The 16823-nt window shown below is 48.4% G+C and overlaps 1 protein-coding gene across 6 annotated transcripts in view; it reads left to right on the forward strand.

The window, feature by feature from the left end:
- Positions 1-16823, forward strand: part of col14a1a (collagen, type XIV, alpha 1a) — a 123232-nt gene that overhangs the window by 33728 nt on the left and 72681 nt on the right. For all 6 annotated transcript variants that reach the window (XM_020054968.3, XM_013137931.4, XM_020054966.3 and 3 more), the window contains 16 exons: positions 583-738; positions 821-940; positions 2565-2729; positions 3122-3283; positions 3510-3667; positions 5186-5315; positions 6296-6441; positions 7265-7394; positions 7689-7822; positions 8869-8995; positions 9306-9445; positions 10892-11024; positions 11353-11388; positions 12091-12233; positions 15128-15260; positions 16634-16756. In XM_020054968.3, coding sequence (XP_019910527.3) covers positions 583-738; positions 821-940; positions 2565-2729; positions 3122-3283; positions 3510-3667; positions 5186-5315; positions 6296-6441; positions 7265-7394; positions 7689-7822; positions 8869-8995; positions 9306-9445; positions 10892-11024; positions 11353-11388; positions 12091-12233; positions 15128-15260; positions 16634-16756 — 2136 coding nt within the window. The remainder of the gene's footprint in view (positions 1-582; positions 739-820; positions 941-2564; positions 2730-3121; positions 3284-3509; positions 3668-5185; positions 5316-6295; positions 6442-7264; positions 7395-7688; positions 7823-8868; positions 8996-9305; positions 9446-10891; positions 11025-11352; positions 11389-12090; positions 12234-15127; positions 15261-16633; positions 16757-16823) is intronic.

The raw sequence follows: 16823 nt of genomic DNA on the forward strand, positions 1-16823 counted from the left end.
GCGTCCGCCGCTTAAATGTACATTTAAGTCAATCAGAACATCGTTACCGTAGCAACTTATGGCAGTGAATAGGTGTCTTCTTCATGCTCCTCCAAAAAGCACTGTTCTTAGTGACCTCCCCCTGTCTCAGACAAATCCCACCAATCACAGCTCCCAGTTATGTCTCGGTGAGCATGTCATTTCTGGAGACACAGGCGCTGCTTTGTCTTTTCCAATTGGCTAGAATCAGATGTCACTCTTGTTTTGTCTTCCAAACCAATGAATGGTACCCCTAAATGTTTTTTCAGATGGAATATCTCATGACTCTTGTTCGCCTTCAATGTTCTGGTTTCCTTCATGTGGCTGCTGTGTTGAGAGTTTTTTTTTAAGTTTTCCTCTTGTTGTGTCAATGTTCAATAAAGACTTCGCCTAAAAGAAATACGGTCTTTTCTTTATTTTTGTCTCGGATATCTCAAAACCCGTTCTCCTGTGTTCTGCCTCGGACCAAGTCTGCACATCAATAAACCCTTTCTCGTGCTTGTCCGCTGGATGGTTGGATGTGTGTTGAAGTGGTGTTCTTCCCGCCTCCCATCTTGCTTTCAGTGGATCCGTTTGTCTGTGCGACCCGGTCCGTGGCCGACATCGTTATCCTTGTGGACGGGTCCTGGAGCATCGGCAGGATCAACTTCCGCCTGGTCCGCCTGTTCCTGGAGAACCTGGTCAACGCGTTCAGCGTCGGGATCGACCAGACCCGGATAGGTGAGCGGCGCCAGCCCTGTTTAGTGTAGTGCTCGGTGCTTGCCTCAGTCTGAGCTCAAACACAGATGTAATTGCGTTCCAGGTCTGGCCCAGTATAGCGGAGATCCCAGGATTGAGTGGCACCTGAATGCCTTCACCACCAAGGAGGCAGTGATCGACGCCGTGAAGAGTCTGCCTTATAAAGGAGGAAACACCTTGACTGGTACTGACCGGGAACCCCATTATACCACTAAAACACCATTAGAACCCTAACCCTAACCTTAACCACTAAAACCCCATTATGACCCTAACCTTAACCACTAAAACCCCATTATGACCCTAACCTTAACCACTAAAACCCCATTATGACCCTAACCCTAACCACTAACACCCCATTATAACCCTAACCTTAACCCCTAGACTCCCATACCTAACCCAATCCTTAACTTCTAAACCTAATCCTCAGACCTGTTATACCTACCCTAACCCCCAGATTCCCATACCTACCCTAACCCCCAGATTCCCATACCTACCCTAACCCCCAGATTCCCATACCTACCCTAACCCCCAGATTCCCATACCTACCCTAACCCCCAGATTCCCATACCTACCCTAACCCCCAGATTCCCATACCTACCCTAACTCCCAGATTCCCATACCTACCCTAACCCCCAGATTCCCATACCTACCCTAATCACCAGATTCCCATACCTACCCTAATCCCCAGATTCCCATACCTAACCCCAATTTTCCAATCGTCGTACCTATTCCAACACCTAGTTTCCAGGTTCTAACACTAACCCATAGCCCCCATTCCCTCACCTTAACCCCTAGGCCCTAAAATCTATTTCTAATTTCCAGTCCTTATTCTTACCCTTTACCATTAGCCCCTAATCTACTCCAAGTCGTCATCCCAACCTGAACCCTTATCCCTTATCCTTACCCCAAATTCTATCTATCGTTTTTTTCCCTGGCCTCCAGTTTTTAAATCTCAGTCCCAAATTCTTGGTTTTAACCTTAGCCTTTTTTTAAATCTTGATTAATGTCCCAAAGTTTTACCTTCTATCTTGACGTGTTCTTGGGAAAATGTGGTTTCCCCTTTTGGGAAAGGGTTCATATATTCCCATTTTTAATGTTTCCTTGTTTATTATTTTAGTCTAACCATTTATTTTCTTTAAAAAAGTTTTGCCTGTGCCAGTGCATCAGATTAGTCTGTTCACTAACCACTAACACCCCATAATAACCCTAACCTTAACATAAAGCCTTGAAAAATGATTTACATAATGAGCGTCAAAATGTCCTCATTAGTTATGACTGGCCGAACCTCACAAGTATAATAGTACGTGCACACACACACACACGCACACACACACACACACACACACACACCCACAAACATAAAACGAAATACAGTAAATGTGTGCTATGCTGTTTTATAGAGCATTGTACATTTGGAAAGATATATATTTTTTATAATGCAATGTAAATCGGTTCTTATCCTAATGTTCTGTATTATGTCCTGTTTCTGTGGGGAACATAAAGTGGAGCTGCTGACAAAGGAAACCGCTAATGAGAATACTACTAATATGCTCAATTAGAGATGAATTAGTCGTTAGCTCTGAGTGGAATTTGTCGTTAGAAAAATCACTCAGACGTGGTGATGTCTGTTGATCAATCAAGAATATATAATTGTACACACAGTCATATATTGTACACACAAACGTGTGTGTTTTGTCTGAGTGTGTGTTTGTGTATATCTGTTTGTAGACGTGTGCTTGTCATTCTGTGTGTGTGTGTGTGTAAATCTGTGTGTATCAGTGTCTAACCCCTCATGTGTGTGCCCTAAGGCCTGGCCCTGACCTACATCCTGGAGAACAGCTTTAAGCCAGAGTCGGGCTCCCGTAGCGGTGTTCCCAAAGTTGGGATCCTGATCACAGACGGGAAGTCCCAGGACGATGTGATCCCTCCGGCCAGTAACCTGAGGGATGAAGGCATCGAACTCTTTGCCATCGGTAGGACATCAGGCTGCATCTATTCTGGCAATGCCATTTCCCAATGTGATGATGTCTCTACTGTAGTAGAAACAGATGATGGTCTCTACTGCAGTAGAAACAGATGATGGTCTCTACTGCAGTAGAAACATATGATGGTCTCTACTGCAGTAGAAACAGATGATGGTCTCTACTGCAGTAGAAACATATGATGGTCTCTACTGCAGTAGAAACAGATGATGGTCTCTACTGCAGTAGAAACATATGATGGTCTCTACTGCAGTAGAAACAGATAATGGTCTCTACTGCAGTAGAAACAGACCTGTCCACTGCACATGATGACCTCTTGCAAGACACTCATTTATCTTGAATAAGAGTTGAATGAAATGTGGTGTCTCTGCCCCTCTGTGCAGGGGTGAAGAACGCTGATGAGAATGAGCTGCGGGCCATTGCCTCGGAGCCTCACGACACCCACGTTTTCAACGTGGCGGACTTCAGCGTCATGAGCACCATCGTAGAGGGACTCACCAAGATAGTCTGTGAGCGCGTGGAGGACCAGGACAAGGAGATTAAAGGTGAACATGTTGAAACAAACTAGCCGGAAGGATTGTAAGGCCATCTCCCAGATCCAGATTTGGGGAAAGAAACATGCTTAATGGACAGTCTAGGTTGAAGTCATTTGGTTCATCCATGGTGAAGGCCTGGCTCCACTCTGTACCCCACCAATATACAACTATCTGCAGTTTGGGGGTTCCGTCGTTCATGTTACCCCGGCTGTTAACTCAGCGTTGTGCCCCCCAGGAGAGCCGGCCAGCCAGGAGACACAGGGAGCCCCCGAGGACCTGGTGACATCAGAGGTCACGGCCAGGAGTTTCAGGGTGTCCTGGAGCCCCGCCCCCGGCAAGGTGGAGAAGTACCGTGTTGTTTACTACCCAGCGCAGGCAGGACAACCTGAAGAGGTGACACACACACACACATACACACACACACACACACACACACACACACCCACATACACACACACACACACCCACACATACATACACACACACACACACACACCCACACATACACACACACCCACACACACACACACACACCCACACACACACACCCACATACACACACACACACACCCACACATACATACTCACACACACACACTCACACACACCCACACATACATACACACACACACATACATACACACAACCATTTTTTGGGACAATGAGAACTCAGACGTGACTGTCATGTTAATCGTAACCCCTTAACCCCCTAACCCCCTAACCCCCTAACCCCTTAACCCCTTAACCCACCTAACCCCTTAACCCCCTAACCCCCTAACCCCGTAACCCCCTAACCCCCTAACCCCTTAACCCCCTAACCCCCTAACCCCTTAACCCTTACCCTCCACCCCTAACCCCCTAACCCCCTAACCCCCTAACCCCCTAACCCCTATCCCAACCTCATCCAGCCTCAGTTAATGCAACCTAACCCCCTAACCCCCTAACCCCCTAACCCCCTAACCCCTATCCCAACCTCATCCAGCCTCAGTTAATGCAACCTAACCCCCTAACCCCTTAACCCCCCTAACCCCTTAACCCCCTAACCCCTTAACCCCCTAACCCCCTAACCCCTTAACCCTTACCCTCCACCCCTAACCCCCTAACCCCTTAACCCTTACCCTCCACCCCTAACCCCCTAACCCCCTAACCCCCTAACCCCTATCCCAACCTCATCCAGCCTCAGTTAATGCAACCTAACCCCCTAACCCCGTACCCTCTAACCCTAATACCCCCTAACCTAACTATAACCTTGACCCCATATCCAGCTTCAACTAATACAACCTAACCCTAATCCTGACCCCTGACTCCTTAACCAGCCTTAGTTAAAACACCCCTGTATTCAGCCTAACTCGTTCATGTCAGTGAAAGTTAAACCATGCACCCTGACATCCATACAGCCTTTTCAGGCTCAGTCACAGCCTGGCTCTTTATTGGCCTCCATCCCGCGCCCCAACCTCTGCCGTCCCAAATGACACCCTACTCCCTTACGTGCTGCTAACCATCTTGGCCAGAAGCAGGGCACTACGTGAAGAATCTAGGGTGCCATTTGGGGTCCACGGCATATGCTAATGAGAGGGGTTGGACAGGGGAACTCTTAGGAGGCTTCTGAACGTTTACAAGACACGACTGCTTGGCTGGATTTACAGACTCCAGATGTTTCGGGCTAAACTGTAACAGTTGTCTCCAGAAGGATGCGTAACATCTCCCATGACGACGGTCATTCGGAGCACATTAGTCGAAGGCACCCGGTTGCAAAGGTCAAACAGTATTGTGACCTGGACCCATTGGCTCCTTCGGGCCATGAAGGTTCACTCTTTTGCCATATCGGTGACCCTAAACCGACTCGTTTGCCGATGTCTCCGGGAGACATCTCTGTGCCTCCTCTCACCGGCTCTCTGTGTGAGTTCTCAGGCTGTGGTGGACGGCACAGAGACCTCGGTGGAGCTGCAGCACCTCAACTCTCTGACCGAGTACCAGCTGGCCGTGTTTGCTGTGTACCCCAGCTCAGCTAGTGAGGGGCTCCGGGGCAGCGAGACCACCTGTGAGTCGCCCTCCCGCCGGTCCCCTTCTCCCCCTCTTCCTCTCCTCCCTTCCTTCCTCTACTCCCCCTTTTTCTCTCCTCTCCTCTGCCTTCCACTCCTCCTCATCCTCTCCCCGCCTCCCTATGTTTCTCTCCCTCTGTCCTCTCCCCTCTTCCTCACTCCACTTCCTTAATTCTCCTCTCTCCTTCCTCTTCTTCTCTCTCCTTCCAGTCTTCCTCTTCAGCATGAAATGGAAGATGTTCTTGCTGCCCTCCCTGCAGTAGATGCACTGTTTATTTCGATGTACACTGTAATACATGTTTCTGCATCATCATACCTTGTACATTCACTCTTCCTATTCCATTTCATTACACTGTCTTTTTTTCAAAGTAAATGTGTCCTACTGGGTAAAATGTAACAAAATCATCTGAGATGTATTTCCTGTTTGTCAAGTTTTACGAGATAAGAGAGGAAATGCAATCCCCCTTTCCCCTGTTGGTAATTGTGCAGTTTGGCTGTGACATGCCTCGTTCCTCACTCACCGATCACCTGGAGCCCAGAACCATTATCGATACACATCTCAAACGTCTAAAAACAGAATTGCACACATAACTGAGGTAAAACAGAAAGGTCTGTGTTTGGTTGTAACATCGGGACTTGAGCACCCTGTACATCGATCCTGCTTTACGCAGTTCTAGCTGCACTCAGTCGTACTGTATGTAGAGTTGGGACAACCGTAAGGAGGGGAAAAACATCTTGCCACTGCTCAGCTTTACAGAGATCTAATCATGACAATTATGTCCTTTAAAGGAGCTTTCTGCCTTGTGCCAAGATTTAAGTAAGTATTTACCAGAGTTTAACTTCAGCTCACTCTGCTGTGTGTGTGTTCCGTTGTTTGTGTGTGTGTTCTGTTGTGTGTGTGTGTGTGTTCCGTTGTGTGTGTGTGTGTGTGTTCCGTTGTGTACGTGTGTGTGTGTGCCTGCATGCCTGCGGGCATTAGTGGCACTCCCCATGGTGAACGGCCTGGAGCTCTACAACGTTACCCACAACAGCTTACGGGCGCGGTGGCGCAGCGTGGATGGCGCTTCCGGGTACATGGTCCTCTATGCCCCGCTGTCCGAGGACGGGGCCTCCGACGAGAAAGAGGTAACCTCACGGCCCGGGAGGTCCAAGACCAGGATGGGATCTGACTGGGGTGTGGGGGCTTCCTGAGGGGGATTGGGATGGTCCCAGTCTGTCTTGTTTTGGTGAAATCTGTGATGGATAGTCCATGCAACACCACAGCATCACTGGGGGATAGAAGGCTTTGTGTCTGTAGGTCTCCTGCAAGAACTGAAGAGAAACTTCTGCAGCACTCGGATGTTCTTGATGCTCTGCAGGTCTAATGGATCTAGTGGTGTCATGAACAGGCCTCAATGAGAGAACTGCCTGTATCTCTAGCCTCGGCTTCTTTCTCCAGTCTCTAGGATTATTCCATAAGATAAATTACTCTGGCTTTGTCATGGTGACTGGAGAGGCCTAGGGCTTAATCAGAGGCTGTCTCTATCTCTAGCAGTATTCCCTCAGATAAACTACATCAAAAGAATGTGTTTCTTTTTGCCACTGTGTTATTGAATCTAAAGGATTTTCCATGTGTACCTTTGGGTAGCTGCTGTTAACATTCTATTAGATTTTCATTAGATCTGACTGTTCTGTACCACCACAAGCCTCGGGAACAATCCCCAACACTACATAAAAGCTGTTTTCCAACAGCGACAAGATGCTTCACGTTTCATGTTTAATTCTTCTTCTCCATGCTCATCGGGCATCCAGATGGAGGTTCTCCAAAATGGCACCATATTCATTATGGACCCTCCGGGGCTGGTTCAAAGGCAGCGGGTTATATATAGATAGGAAATCACCTGAGAGTCATCCGAGCTATGGTCCGACCCGTCGCCAGGTTCCTGTCATTTCCCTGTTAAATCAACAGGTGAATGTGTCCGAGGCGGTGACTGACCTGGAGCTGGTGACCTTGGCGCCGGCCACGGAGTACACAGTGACCGTGTACGCCCTTTACGGAGAGGAGGCCAGTGACCCCGTGACCAACCAGAAGACCACTCGTAAGTCCATCCTGGAGCCCCACATCCAGCTGTTGAATGGAGAAACGGGCTTCACAAATCCATTTGGGTGGCTAGGTGACCTCATCACTGAATTAACAAGACAACATATATGGTCTTGATGCGGTCAGCTGTCTGTTGACACTTCGCAAACACCTTAACGTGACCATGGCCTGTTATAACATCTTTGATCGACCGGTCAATCTCCTTTATGTGACCTTGCCCTGTTATAACATCTTTGAATGACCGGTAGATCTCCTTTATGTGACCTTGCCCTGTTTTAACATCATTGTGCAGTGCCCCTGAGCCCGCCCAGGAACCTGCTGTTCACGGAGGTGGACTACAACTCGGCCAGACTGTCCTGGGACGCTGCCCCAGAGAAGGTGACAGGATACCGCATCATCAAGACAGACGGGGAACAGACTGATGAGGTAACAGAACACTGGAGTAACTGAATGACTATGGAGAGATAAGCGCACAGTACACTTCCCTGTCTACATCTAGTGTCTGCTCCTCTGTCTGTCTCTCCTCGGGTGGAGATGGGTCCAGTAACATCCTGTCTATCTCTCCTCGGGTGGAGATTGGTCCAGTAACGTCCTGTCTGTTTCTCCTCGGGTGGAGATGGGTCCAGTAACGTCCTGTCTGTCTCTCCTCAGGTGGAGATGGGTCCAGTAACGTCCTCTCTGTCTCTCTTCAGGTGGAGATGGGTCCAGTAACGTCCTGTCTGTCTCTCCTCACGTGGAGATGGGTCCAGTAACGTCCTGTCTGTCTCTCCTCAGGTTGAGATAGGTCCAGTAATGTCCTGTCTGTGTCTCTCCTCAGGTGGAGATGGGTCCAGTAACATCCTGTCTGTCTCTCCTCAGGTGGAGATAGGTCCAGTAACGTCCTGTCTGTCTCTCCTCGGGTGGAGATGGGTCCAATAACGTTCTGTCTGTCTCTCCTCAGGTGGAGATGGGTCCAGTAATGTCCTGTCTGTCTCTCCTCGGGTGGAGATGGGTCCAGTAACATCCTGTCTATCTCTCTTCAGGTGGAGATGGGTCCAGTAACGTCCTGTCTGTCTCTCCTCAGGTTGAGATAGGTCCAGTAATGTCCTGTCTGTCTCTCCTCAGGTGGAGATGGGTCCAGTAACGTCCTGTCTGTCTCTCCTCAGGTGGAGATGGGTCCAGTAATGTCCTGTCTGTCTCTCTTTGGGTGGAGATAGGTCCAGTAATGTCCTGTCTGTCTCTCCTCACGTGGAGATGGGTCCAGTAATGTCCTGTTGTCTCTCTTTGGGTGGAGATAGGTCCAGTAACGTCCTGTCTGTCTCTCCTCAGGTGGAGATGGGTCCAGTAACGTCCTGTCTGTCTCTCCTCAGGTGGAGATAGGTCCAGTAGCGTCCTGTCTGTCTCTCCTCGGGTGGAGATGGGTCCAGTAACGTCCTGTCTGTCTCTCCTCGGGTGGAGATGGCTACAGTAACGTCCTGTCTGTCTCTCCTCAGGTAGAGATAGGTCCAGTAACGTCATGGCCACTGAATGACCTGAAGGCACTAACAGAGTATTCGGTGGCCATCTTTGGGATCTATGATGAGGGTCAATCAGAGGCGCTTTTTGGTAGCTTCACCACCGGTAAGTCCCAATCAGAAAGCTTCGCCATCAGTTACTACCAATCAGAGTCCCTTGCTGACTCCATTGGGTGTGAAGATATTGGACAGCCGGTTTTCACTCAGTGGATGAATTGACAAATCTCATACAATGAGCTTTTATCAGATTCTGCTAGAACTAAAAAGGGTCTTCAGTGGAACCAAACACGGGTTCTCCTACAAGGGCAGTCAAAGCTTTTTTAGGGTGTTTTATTTTGTAGGTGTGTACTGTGGGCTCTTTGTGGGAACCATGTAGAACAATGCTTTGGTTGTGAATTACTCGTTCTCCCAATCAGAGCCTGCGCCTGGACCTCTTGACCTCCGGGCTAGTGAGTTCACCACAGACAGCTTCCAGGTCAGCTGGGGTCACTCTGCTCCGGACATTGCCCTGTACAAACTGACCTGGGCTCCTGTTGACGGAGAGGACATGAGGGAGGTCAGTACTGCCAGCTGCCGAATCTGATCAGGGTCAAACACATCGGTCAGAGACTGGTCAGTGGAGTCAACAGAACACAACCCAACGCAAACTCCAATACGTACCGTTCAACCCAAGCGGTGTACGTGACTGTGCCTGAATGATTACGTTTCTGAAGCTTGTCCAACCGCGATCGCAGGTTCAAACAGTAGAGGACTCGCAAAGTAGGGCTGCCAGTCCTTGTCCACTCAGTAGGTGTGATCTCAGTCCGACTGACCCCCAAAAACCAACCCCCACGCACCCCCCCGGGCCAGGCTCATTCCAGGACCACGGCTGTCGACTGCAGCTAGAAGGTTTTATGGCCCCCTGGAACGCAGCCCAGCTGGTCTTCACAGATAGCACTGCAGGTCTGCGGGTCGGTGTGTTTACAGAGAACCGCCGGAGCAGAAAATAATCGGCCACTGACACTGTGAAGGAGATACACCGTGACTTTGGTCCAAATGGCACCCTGTTCCCTGCCAAAGGCACTGCTTTGCCTGTGAGTTCTACAGGCCCTGGCTGAAACTAGCACACTATATAGTGAATGGAGGTACCATTTGGGCCGCACGCTGTGACGCTGAGGTAGCGGGGCAGAACGTTGCACCACAGAGCCACCAAAAGTGTTCTGTCAGAGTGGAAGGTGGAGAGATTACCCACACCACTGTTGATTACCTGAGTTAGGGTGTGAGGCTGCGCTATCTTGACAATGATAGCTGATCACTGCATTATTACGATAATGACATTAATCACGGCACCATCATCGTAAAGACATTAATCACAACACCATTATCGTAATGACATTAATCACTGCGCTGTCATGGTAATGTTATTGATTACTGTAGGTGTGTTTTAATCCTTTCTGTTTGGCGTTTTATGTCTTAATCTCTTTCTGATTCTTCTCTCACTTCCCCCTTCTCTGTCCCCCTCTCTTTTGCTCTTTTCTCTCTCCTTTCTCTGTAAACCCTGTGATCTTTATATTTCTCTACACCCTTTCCTCTCTCTCTACACCCTTTCCTCTCTCTCTCTACACCCTTTCCTCTCTCTCTACACCCTTTCCTCTCTCTCTACACCCTTTCCCGTCTCTCTCTGCACCCTTTCCTCTCTCTCTACACCCTTTCCTCTCTCTCTCTACACCCTTTCCTCTCTCTCTCTACACCCTTTCCTCTCTCTCTACACCCTTTCCCGTCTCTCTCTACACCCTTTCCTCTCTCTCTACACCCTTTCCCGTCTCTCTCTACACCCTTTCCCGTCTCTACACCCTTTCCTCTCTCTCTTTTCCCTCTCTCACTCTCTACCCCACTTCTTTCACTCAACCGCCTCTACCTCTACCTCTACCTCTCCCTTTCCTCTCCCCCTCTCCCCCTCTCCCCGCTCGCTTTCTCTCTCTCTCACTCTCTACCGCCCCCCAATCCTCTGTGTGTGTTCTAGATGGTTCTGAATGGGGATGTGAACAGTGTTCTGCTCAGTCCCCTAAACCCTGACACCGAGTATGAAGTGATGCTACAAGCTGTCTTCAAAGACGAATCAGAGAGTGATGTCGTTTCAGTGGTGGAAAGAACGCGTAAGACATTGTCTACCAATTTCTAAAGCGTCACGCCATGCCAACCCGTCCTCCTTTGTTTTGTGCTACAGTTAAGACACTGACTGTAGATTCCTTTTGGGCAATCTTTACAATCACACCGGCCAAAACTGGTCTTAGTTAGTCAATGCCTCCAAACAAAGTGTAACAAGTTTAATAGGTTTTGTTCCTGGTTTGGTCCAATTCAAAGCCTAGACCGGCACTGTAAACACAGATATTTGACAAATTGAAAAGGTTGTTGTTTAATCATTTTCTGTGTTGTATTTCGGGCTGTGATTTCTTCACTAATTGTGTTACCATGGATTTTCAGTGACCAGGACAACAACGGTTGCCACCACAACAGCAGGTAATTAATGGTGCGACTGTTGTTTGAATGTCTGTTGGATGGAAAAGGCTCTGTTTCACAGTGTCACCGAATGTTCTGTTCCCACAAATAACTCTGATTCAATTTTGGTTGTGCCAAGAGCCACAGTGCCATCTGCTCTCTGTCTTAAGTGGGACCGAGCTGGAGTTTCCAAATTCAATCAAAACTGTTTGTTTTCTGTTTACTTGTTTGAAACTATAGTAATCCTTCATAAAAGATTTGTTGGATTATTAGCTGGGGCTCTGAGTTTTTCTTCTGTTGGTCTGGAAAAAACCCATGGACCTATAAATGCTTTCTGTGGTGTGGGTTGCTCTTGTGTGTTGGAGTAGGGATGCTCTTCTTCTGTGTTGGAGTAGGGGTGCTCTTCTTCTGTGTTAGAGTAGGGGTGTTCTTCTTCTGTGTTGGAGTAGGGATGCTCTTCTTCTGTGTTGGAGTAGGGCTGCTCTTATTCTGTGTTAGAGTAGGGGTGTTCCTCTTCTGTGTTGGAGTAGGGATGCTCTTCTTCTGTGTTGGAATAGGGGTGCTCTTCTTCTGCGAATTAAATTTGTACGGGATGAGGTTGGTAGAACAGACAAGCTATTTTTCAAAGATAATGTGCCTATTCATCACTAACTGGTTGTCAACTAACTTACACAATCAAACAAGCCGTTAAATAAACCATTGGAGCCGTCTGGTGTTCCCCAGCGATGCGCCAGGCAGTGCAGGATCTGCGGGTTGAGGGAGAGACCACCCACAGCCTGGAGCTGTTTTGGGAGCCGCAGGATCCTGTGGTGGATCAGTACCGGGTCACCTACGTCAGCCTCCGGGGAGACCGTAACCAGGAGACGGTGAGTGTGGAGGGAGCACATCCCTGGTGTTAATTAACAAATGTCCCCTTAGATTCCCTGTCAGACTGGCGCAACACAATGTCAGAGTTTTAGTCTGAAACAGGCCTCTGGCCTCTGAGGGTCCAGGCAGGCTTTCATCGCATTGGACTCACATGTTCTGTTGTGTGTGTGTCTTCAGGGGTTTTTGTCGGTGTGTGTGCGTGTGTGTGTGTGTGTGTGTGCACCTCCAGTTACTTAAGTCAAGTCTCACATATTCCTGCACCTTAGCAGCTGTGTCCTTGGATGTTTGCATGCGTCTCTTTGTGTGTGTGTGTGTGTGTGTGTGTGTCTGTTTGTGTGTGTGTCAGTCTGTTATTGTGAGTGTTTTTCTGTGTTTGTGTCAGTGTGTGTGTGTGTCTGTTTGTGTGAGTGTTTTTGTGTGTGTGTGTGTGTCTGTTTGTGTGTGTGTGTGTGTGTGTGTGGGTCTGTTTGTGTGGGTGTGTCTGTTTGTGTGAGTGTGTGTGTGTCTGTTTGTGTGAGTGTTTTTATGTTTGTGGGTGTGTGTGTGTGTGTGTGTCTGTTTGTGTGAGTTTTTGTGTGTGTGTGTGTGTTTGCCTCCGGTTACTTAAGTTAAATCTCCCACAATCCTTCACCTGCAGCAGCTGTGTTTTTGGTAGCTGGTCAGTAGATTACTCCACATGTCTTGTCATCTCTGATCAGCCACCTATCATCTGCCTTTTATGGTACACCGATAGCCTGGGGGACTGGCACTGCACGGTGAGTAGCCTCCCCTCAGGGAGCTTAGATTGTGATGACAGGACAAGTTCAGCCCATGCAAAGGTTAGATCCTGAGGTAGACGCGTAATGACTGAGGAGTGTGTCTCATCTAATGTGTATCTGCATGGAATTAACAGGCTGACAAAGTCACATTGTCGCTCGCAGAGAGAAACAAGCAAGATTATTATCTGTGTTCTGTCGGGGGTCTTTAAAACCGAACTAACGCCCTCTTTGATCTTCGGATCATGGTGGTTTAGATGTTGAACTAATTTCCGTAACTGTGACGCACGTGTTAACCTGGGGATTGGCCTGGTGCATGGGTCCTTTGTTATCTACATACATAAAATCTAGAGAAGGGATCAACCTCAATATGAAAGCTGGTGGACACAGTCATCCAATGTACAACTGTTGTTTTGTTCATCCTGCTTAATTGATCTTAACGTCCTTAGGCACTTAGCACAAAACAGATACATTCACGGTTGGTTTTAACTGTACAAAACATTGACACACATTTATTCTTCTCTGTTATTGAGAATAATTTCGCCACAATATGTCTCTGTGTAAGAAATATATTGGCCAAATTCCCCAGGGTCTAAGACAGACTATATCATCTGACAAGACTCATTCCCATCTCCCAGCTCATTCAATTTAACAGAATCACCCCATTTTATCCTCCAGCATGTTTGACAGAATCACAGTGTCTGAAGTGTGTGGGGTCATCTGCACAATGAGAAAAATGATTAGTTTAGTCTCCTTTCTCCCTCTTTGCCCCTTGGAGCCAAGTGCCACTACAGCGATCTGGTGCGTGACCCCTACGTTTTCTCCTCCTCCTCCCTCTGTGTTTTCATTTCCACCTGGGGGCATTCTGTGTCCGTTCCTTTGGCGGCCCTGGGGAAGATGGAGGGGTTGGAGAAACGTGGAAGACATTCCATTATCTTTTCAACAAGCATTTAGGTCACAGAGGAGGGGAGGAAGGCACCCCCCTACAGCCCAAAGGGCACCCTAGTCCCTACCCACAGCACTACCTCTGACCAAGGACCGGGAACAACAACAGTGGAGTGGAGTCCTGTAAGGACGAGGCCCCACAGAGGTTTAGGAGTTTGGGAGCATTGGTTTTGGGCCGGGCCAACACTGGCAGGTTGGTTTCAGTGCCGCCGGTCCAGTGGACAGCTGCCTTAATGGGAGTTGTTGTTGGGCCGTTCCGGCTCCAGAGCGGGCTCTGACAGGTCCTGGAACGAGGATGCGCCATGGGAGGAAGGAAGGGAGGGAGCGGATCAGCGTCCCAAATGGCACACTACGTTCGTCCCAGAGCCCCTCAAAAGTAGTGCGCTTAGAAGGTCACAGGGTGCTGTTTGTTTGGGATACCGGCGGAATTGGGATGGGGGGCATTAACTCGTCAGGCGTCTTAAAAACCCGGTCAACCAGAGCGGATAGATCATTGAGGTTTATAAATAGTTTATGCAAAGAGCCTGTCTTTCGAAATCTAATTCCAAGTAACGATGATAAAATTTGATTGATTTTGCTCAGTGTTCCATCCAAGGGAACTTTTTCACCATTTGGAATTTATTCTTTTATGAACATCCTTCAGAACTGGTTATTTGCTATTTTTCAGCGGGTGCTTGATCATACTGCGGTTCTCATACCAGGTTGACTATGGTCCAAGAGACCAGAACATCACGACCCAAATAACCCATCTACCATTATGCAGAAATGTAATGTTGGGCGAACTTTGACCCTTATTCCCTACGTTGCATTGATGTACTGTGGAGTAGCCGTGTATGCCCTGGTCAAAAATAGTGCTCTAACTAGGGAATAGTGTGCTGTTTGGGACACAGGGTTTCATTTAACGTTAATCCTCCTTGTCACCATCCAGTGTGTTGTAATTATCTGTTCCCTCATTGAGGCCAATATTGGCCACCAAGAAGGAAGTACCAAGACTTGAACTCCGGGCGAGTGGCTACTGTTAGACCAGGCCGATCCACAGCCATGCTGAGCTGATTGACACGTTGGCTTGTTCTGTCAGTAGCAGTGACATGAGATGGTTTGGGGAACGTCTGGTTTGATTCGCCACCGCCACCAAGGAGAACCCCCAGAACCCCCGCTGACCCCCTTCCCTGTGTGTCCCCTCTACCCTTTAGGTCCTGGTTCCTGGTCGTGAGACCTCAGTCCTTCTCCAGCCGTTGCTGTCTGACACCGGCTATAAGCTGACGGTCACACCGGTCTACCAGGACGGACAGGACGGCGTCAGTGAGTCCACGGTGGGCCGAACATGTGAGTAGCACCTGAGTTCTAGTCCGGCGGGGCCCAGCGCTTGTAACGTCAAAGGGTGTAGGTTTGAATCCCGTTGGGGACACCCGGGCATAACACGCATTAATGCCTGACCATAAGTTGCTTATGATAGAAACACTCTTCTGAAGGCTTTGCCTTGTTATATTCCATGCAGTTTCAATTCCATTCCATTCCTGTTCTTGCCACTAGATGACCAGGGGTTTAGAAGAGGGCCCATTTCCTTGGTGAAACGGTGAAGATACCCTGGGCGTTTGTTCAGGGGGGATCGGGCGTCACGGTTAGCATTTAGGCTGTCCTGGTTCACCACATCACCTCTGATTACGGCCCTCTGATTGGCTCTGCTGATTGTCTCTGTTGATTGGCTTTGTTTCCCTTTGCCGCTGTGATGGCAATTTCTAAAGTGCAAAACAGTTCTATGAAAATGGTAGATAAGACAGGAGAAATCAATTGCGCACTAAACGTTTTTTTATATTCTTGCAAGGAGAGAGTACGCAGGTTACAAAGTAACAGTGAATAGTCTCTAAATAAAAACATCATTTCGACAGTATTTATTACATAGAAAAAGGGGTGTGGTAAGATGCTGCCATCTGCCTCATGTCAATCAAACACATTCCCTTTGTTCTATCACACAAGTCAAATGCTATCTTCCCCCACCTTATCCTTCCTGCCATAAGTTACTTCTTCGATTCTAAGAGTTCCAACCGAACCCGAACAGACAATAGATGCCCTGATGAGTTATACAGATAAGGAGATAAAGAGTAACCCTTTCATCAGCTGATACCAGTCAATGATGCCCCCTATGCAAATACCAGATCCCCCACATTCCTCTACCTATCTAAACCGTGGGACTCAGTCCTTTAATCAGTGAGAATACATTGTATAAAGAAATGTCCACAACACCGCCCACTAAGTGGAGGGGGGGGTGGTTGTCAACACGGGCAGGACGACAATTATCGATCATGTCCATTATTAAACTTAATGAGAGCCTCTGATAATCACACAGCCTCTGCGCTCTTGGTAATGAACCACCGGAACACCGTTCCCATTCTCACGCTGTAATTAATTACTTAACACGCAAAACCCTCCTCTGAATTATTAGCAGCAGCAGGGCGCTGGCGGGGAGTCCCAAGTGTCACGCTGTGCTCGGAGAAGGACGTTACTTCTGACCGGGGCCCGTTTGGCAATTCACAGTGGCGTAGAGGGTGCTTATTATTTGAGCGCAGGGGAATGTGTCCCCTTTCTAATTGACAGTGAATAGGAGGAGGGAGAACTCATTTGATGTATCTTGTGAAAGGACTGGAGCTGACAGGCGAGAAATGCCCTGGGGTAACTCTGCTAACTTCTGTCTTTGACAGTGCCCCTGTCGGCGCCTAGCAACCTGAGGGTGTCTGAGGAATGGTACAATCGCTTCCGAATTGCCTGGGACATGCCCCCTTCACCCACCATGGGGTACAGAGTAATCTACCAACCCACCTCAGGTACATACCTTTACCCACTAACACCTGTTATAATACACACCTGTTATAATACACACATATACCCATT

The sequence above is a fragment of the Esox lucius genome, chromosome 16 (assembly GCF_011004845.1).
Source record: "Esox lucius isolate fEsoLuc1 chromosome 16, fEsoLuc1.pri, whole genome shotgun sequence".
NCBI lineage: Eukaryota > Metazoa > Chordata > Actinopteri > Esociformes > Esocidae > Esox > Esox lucius.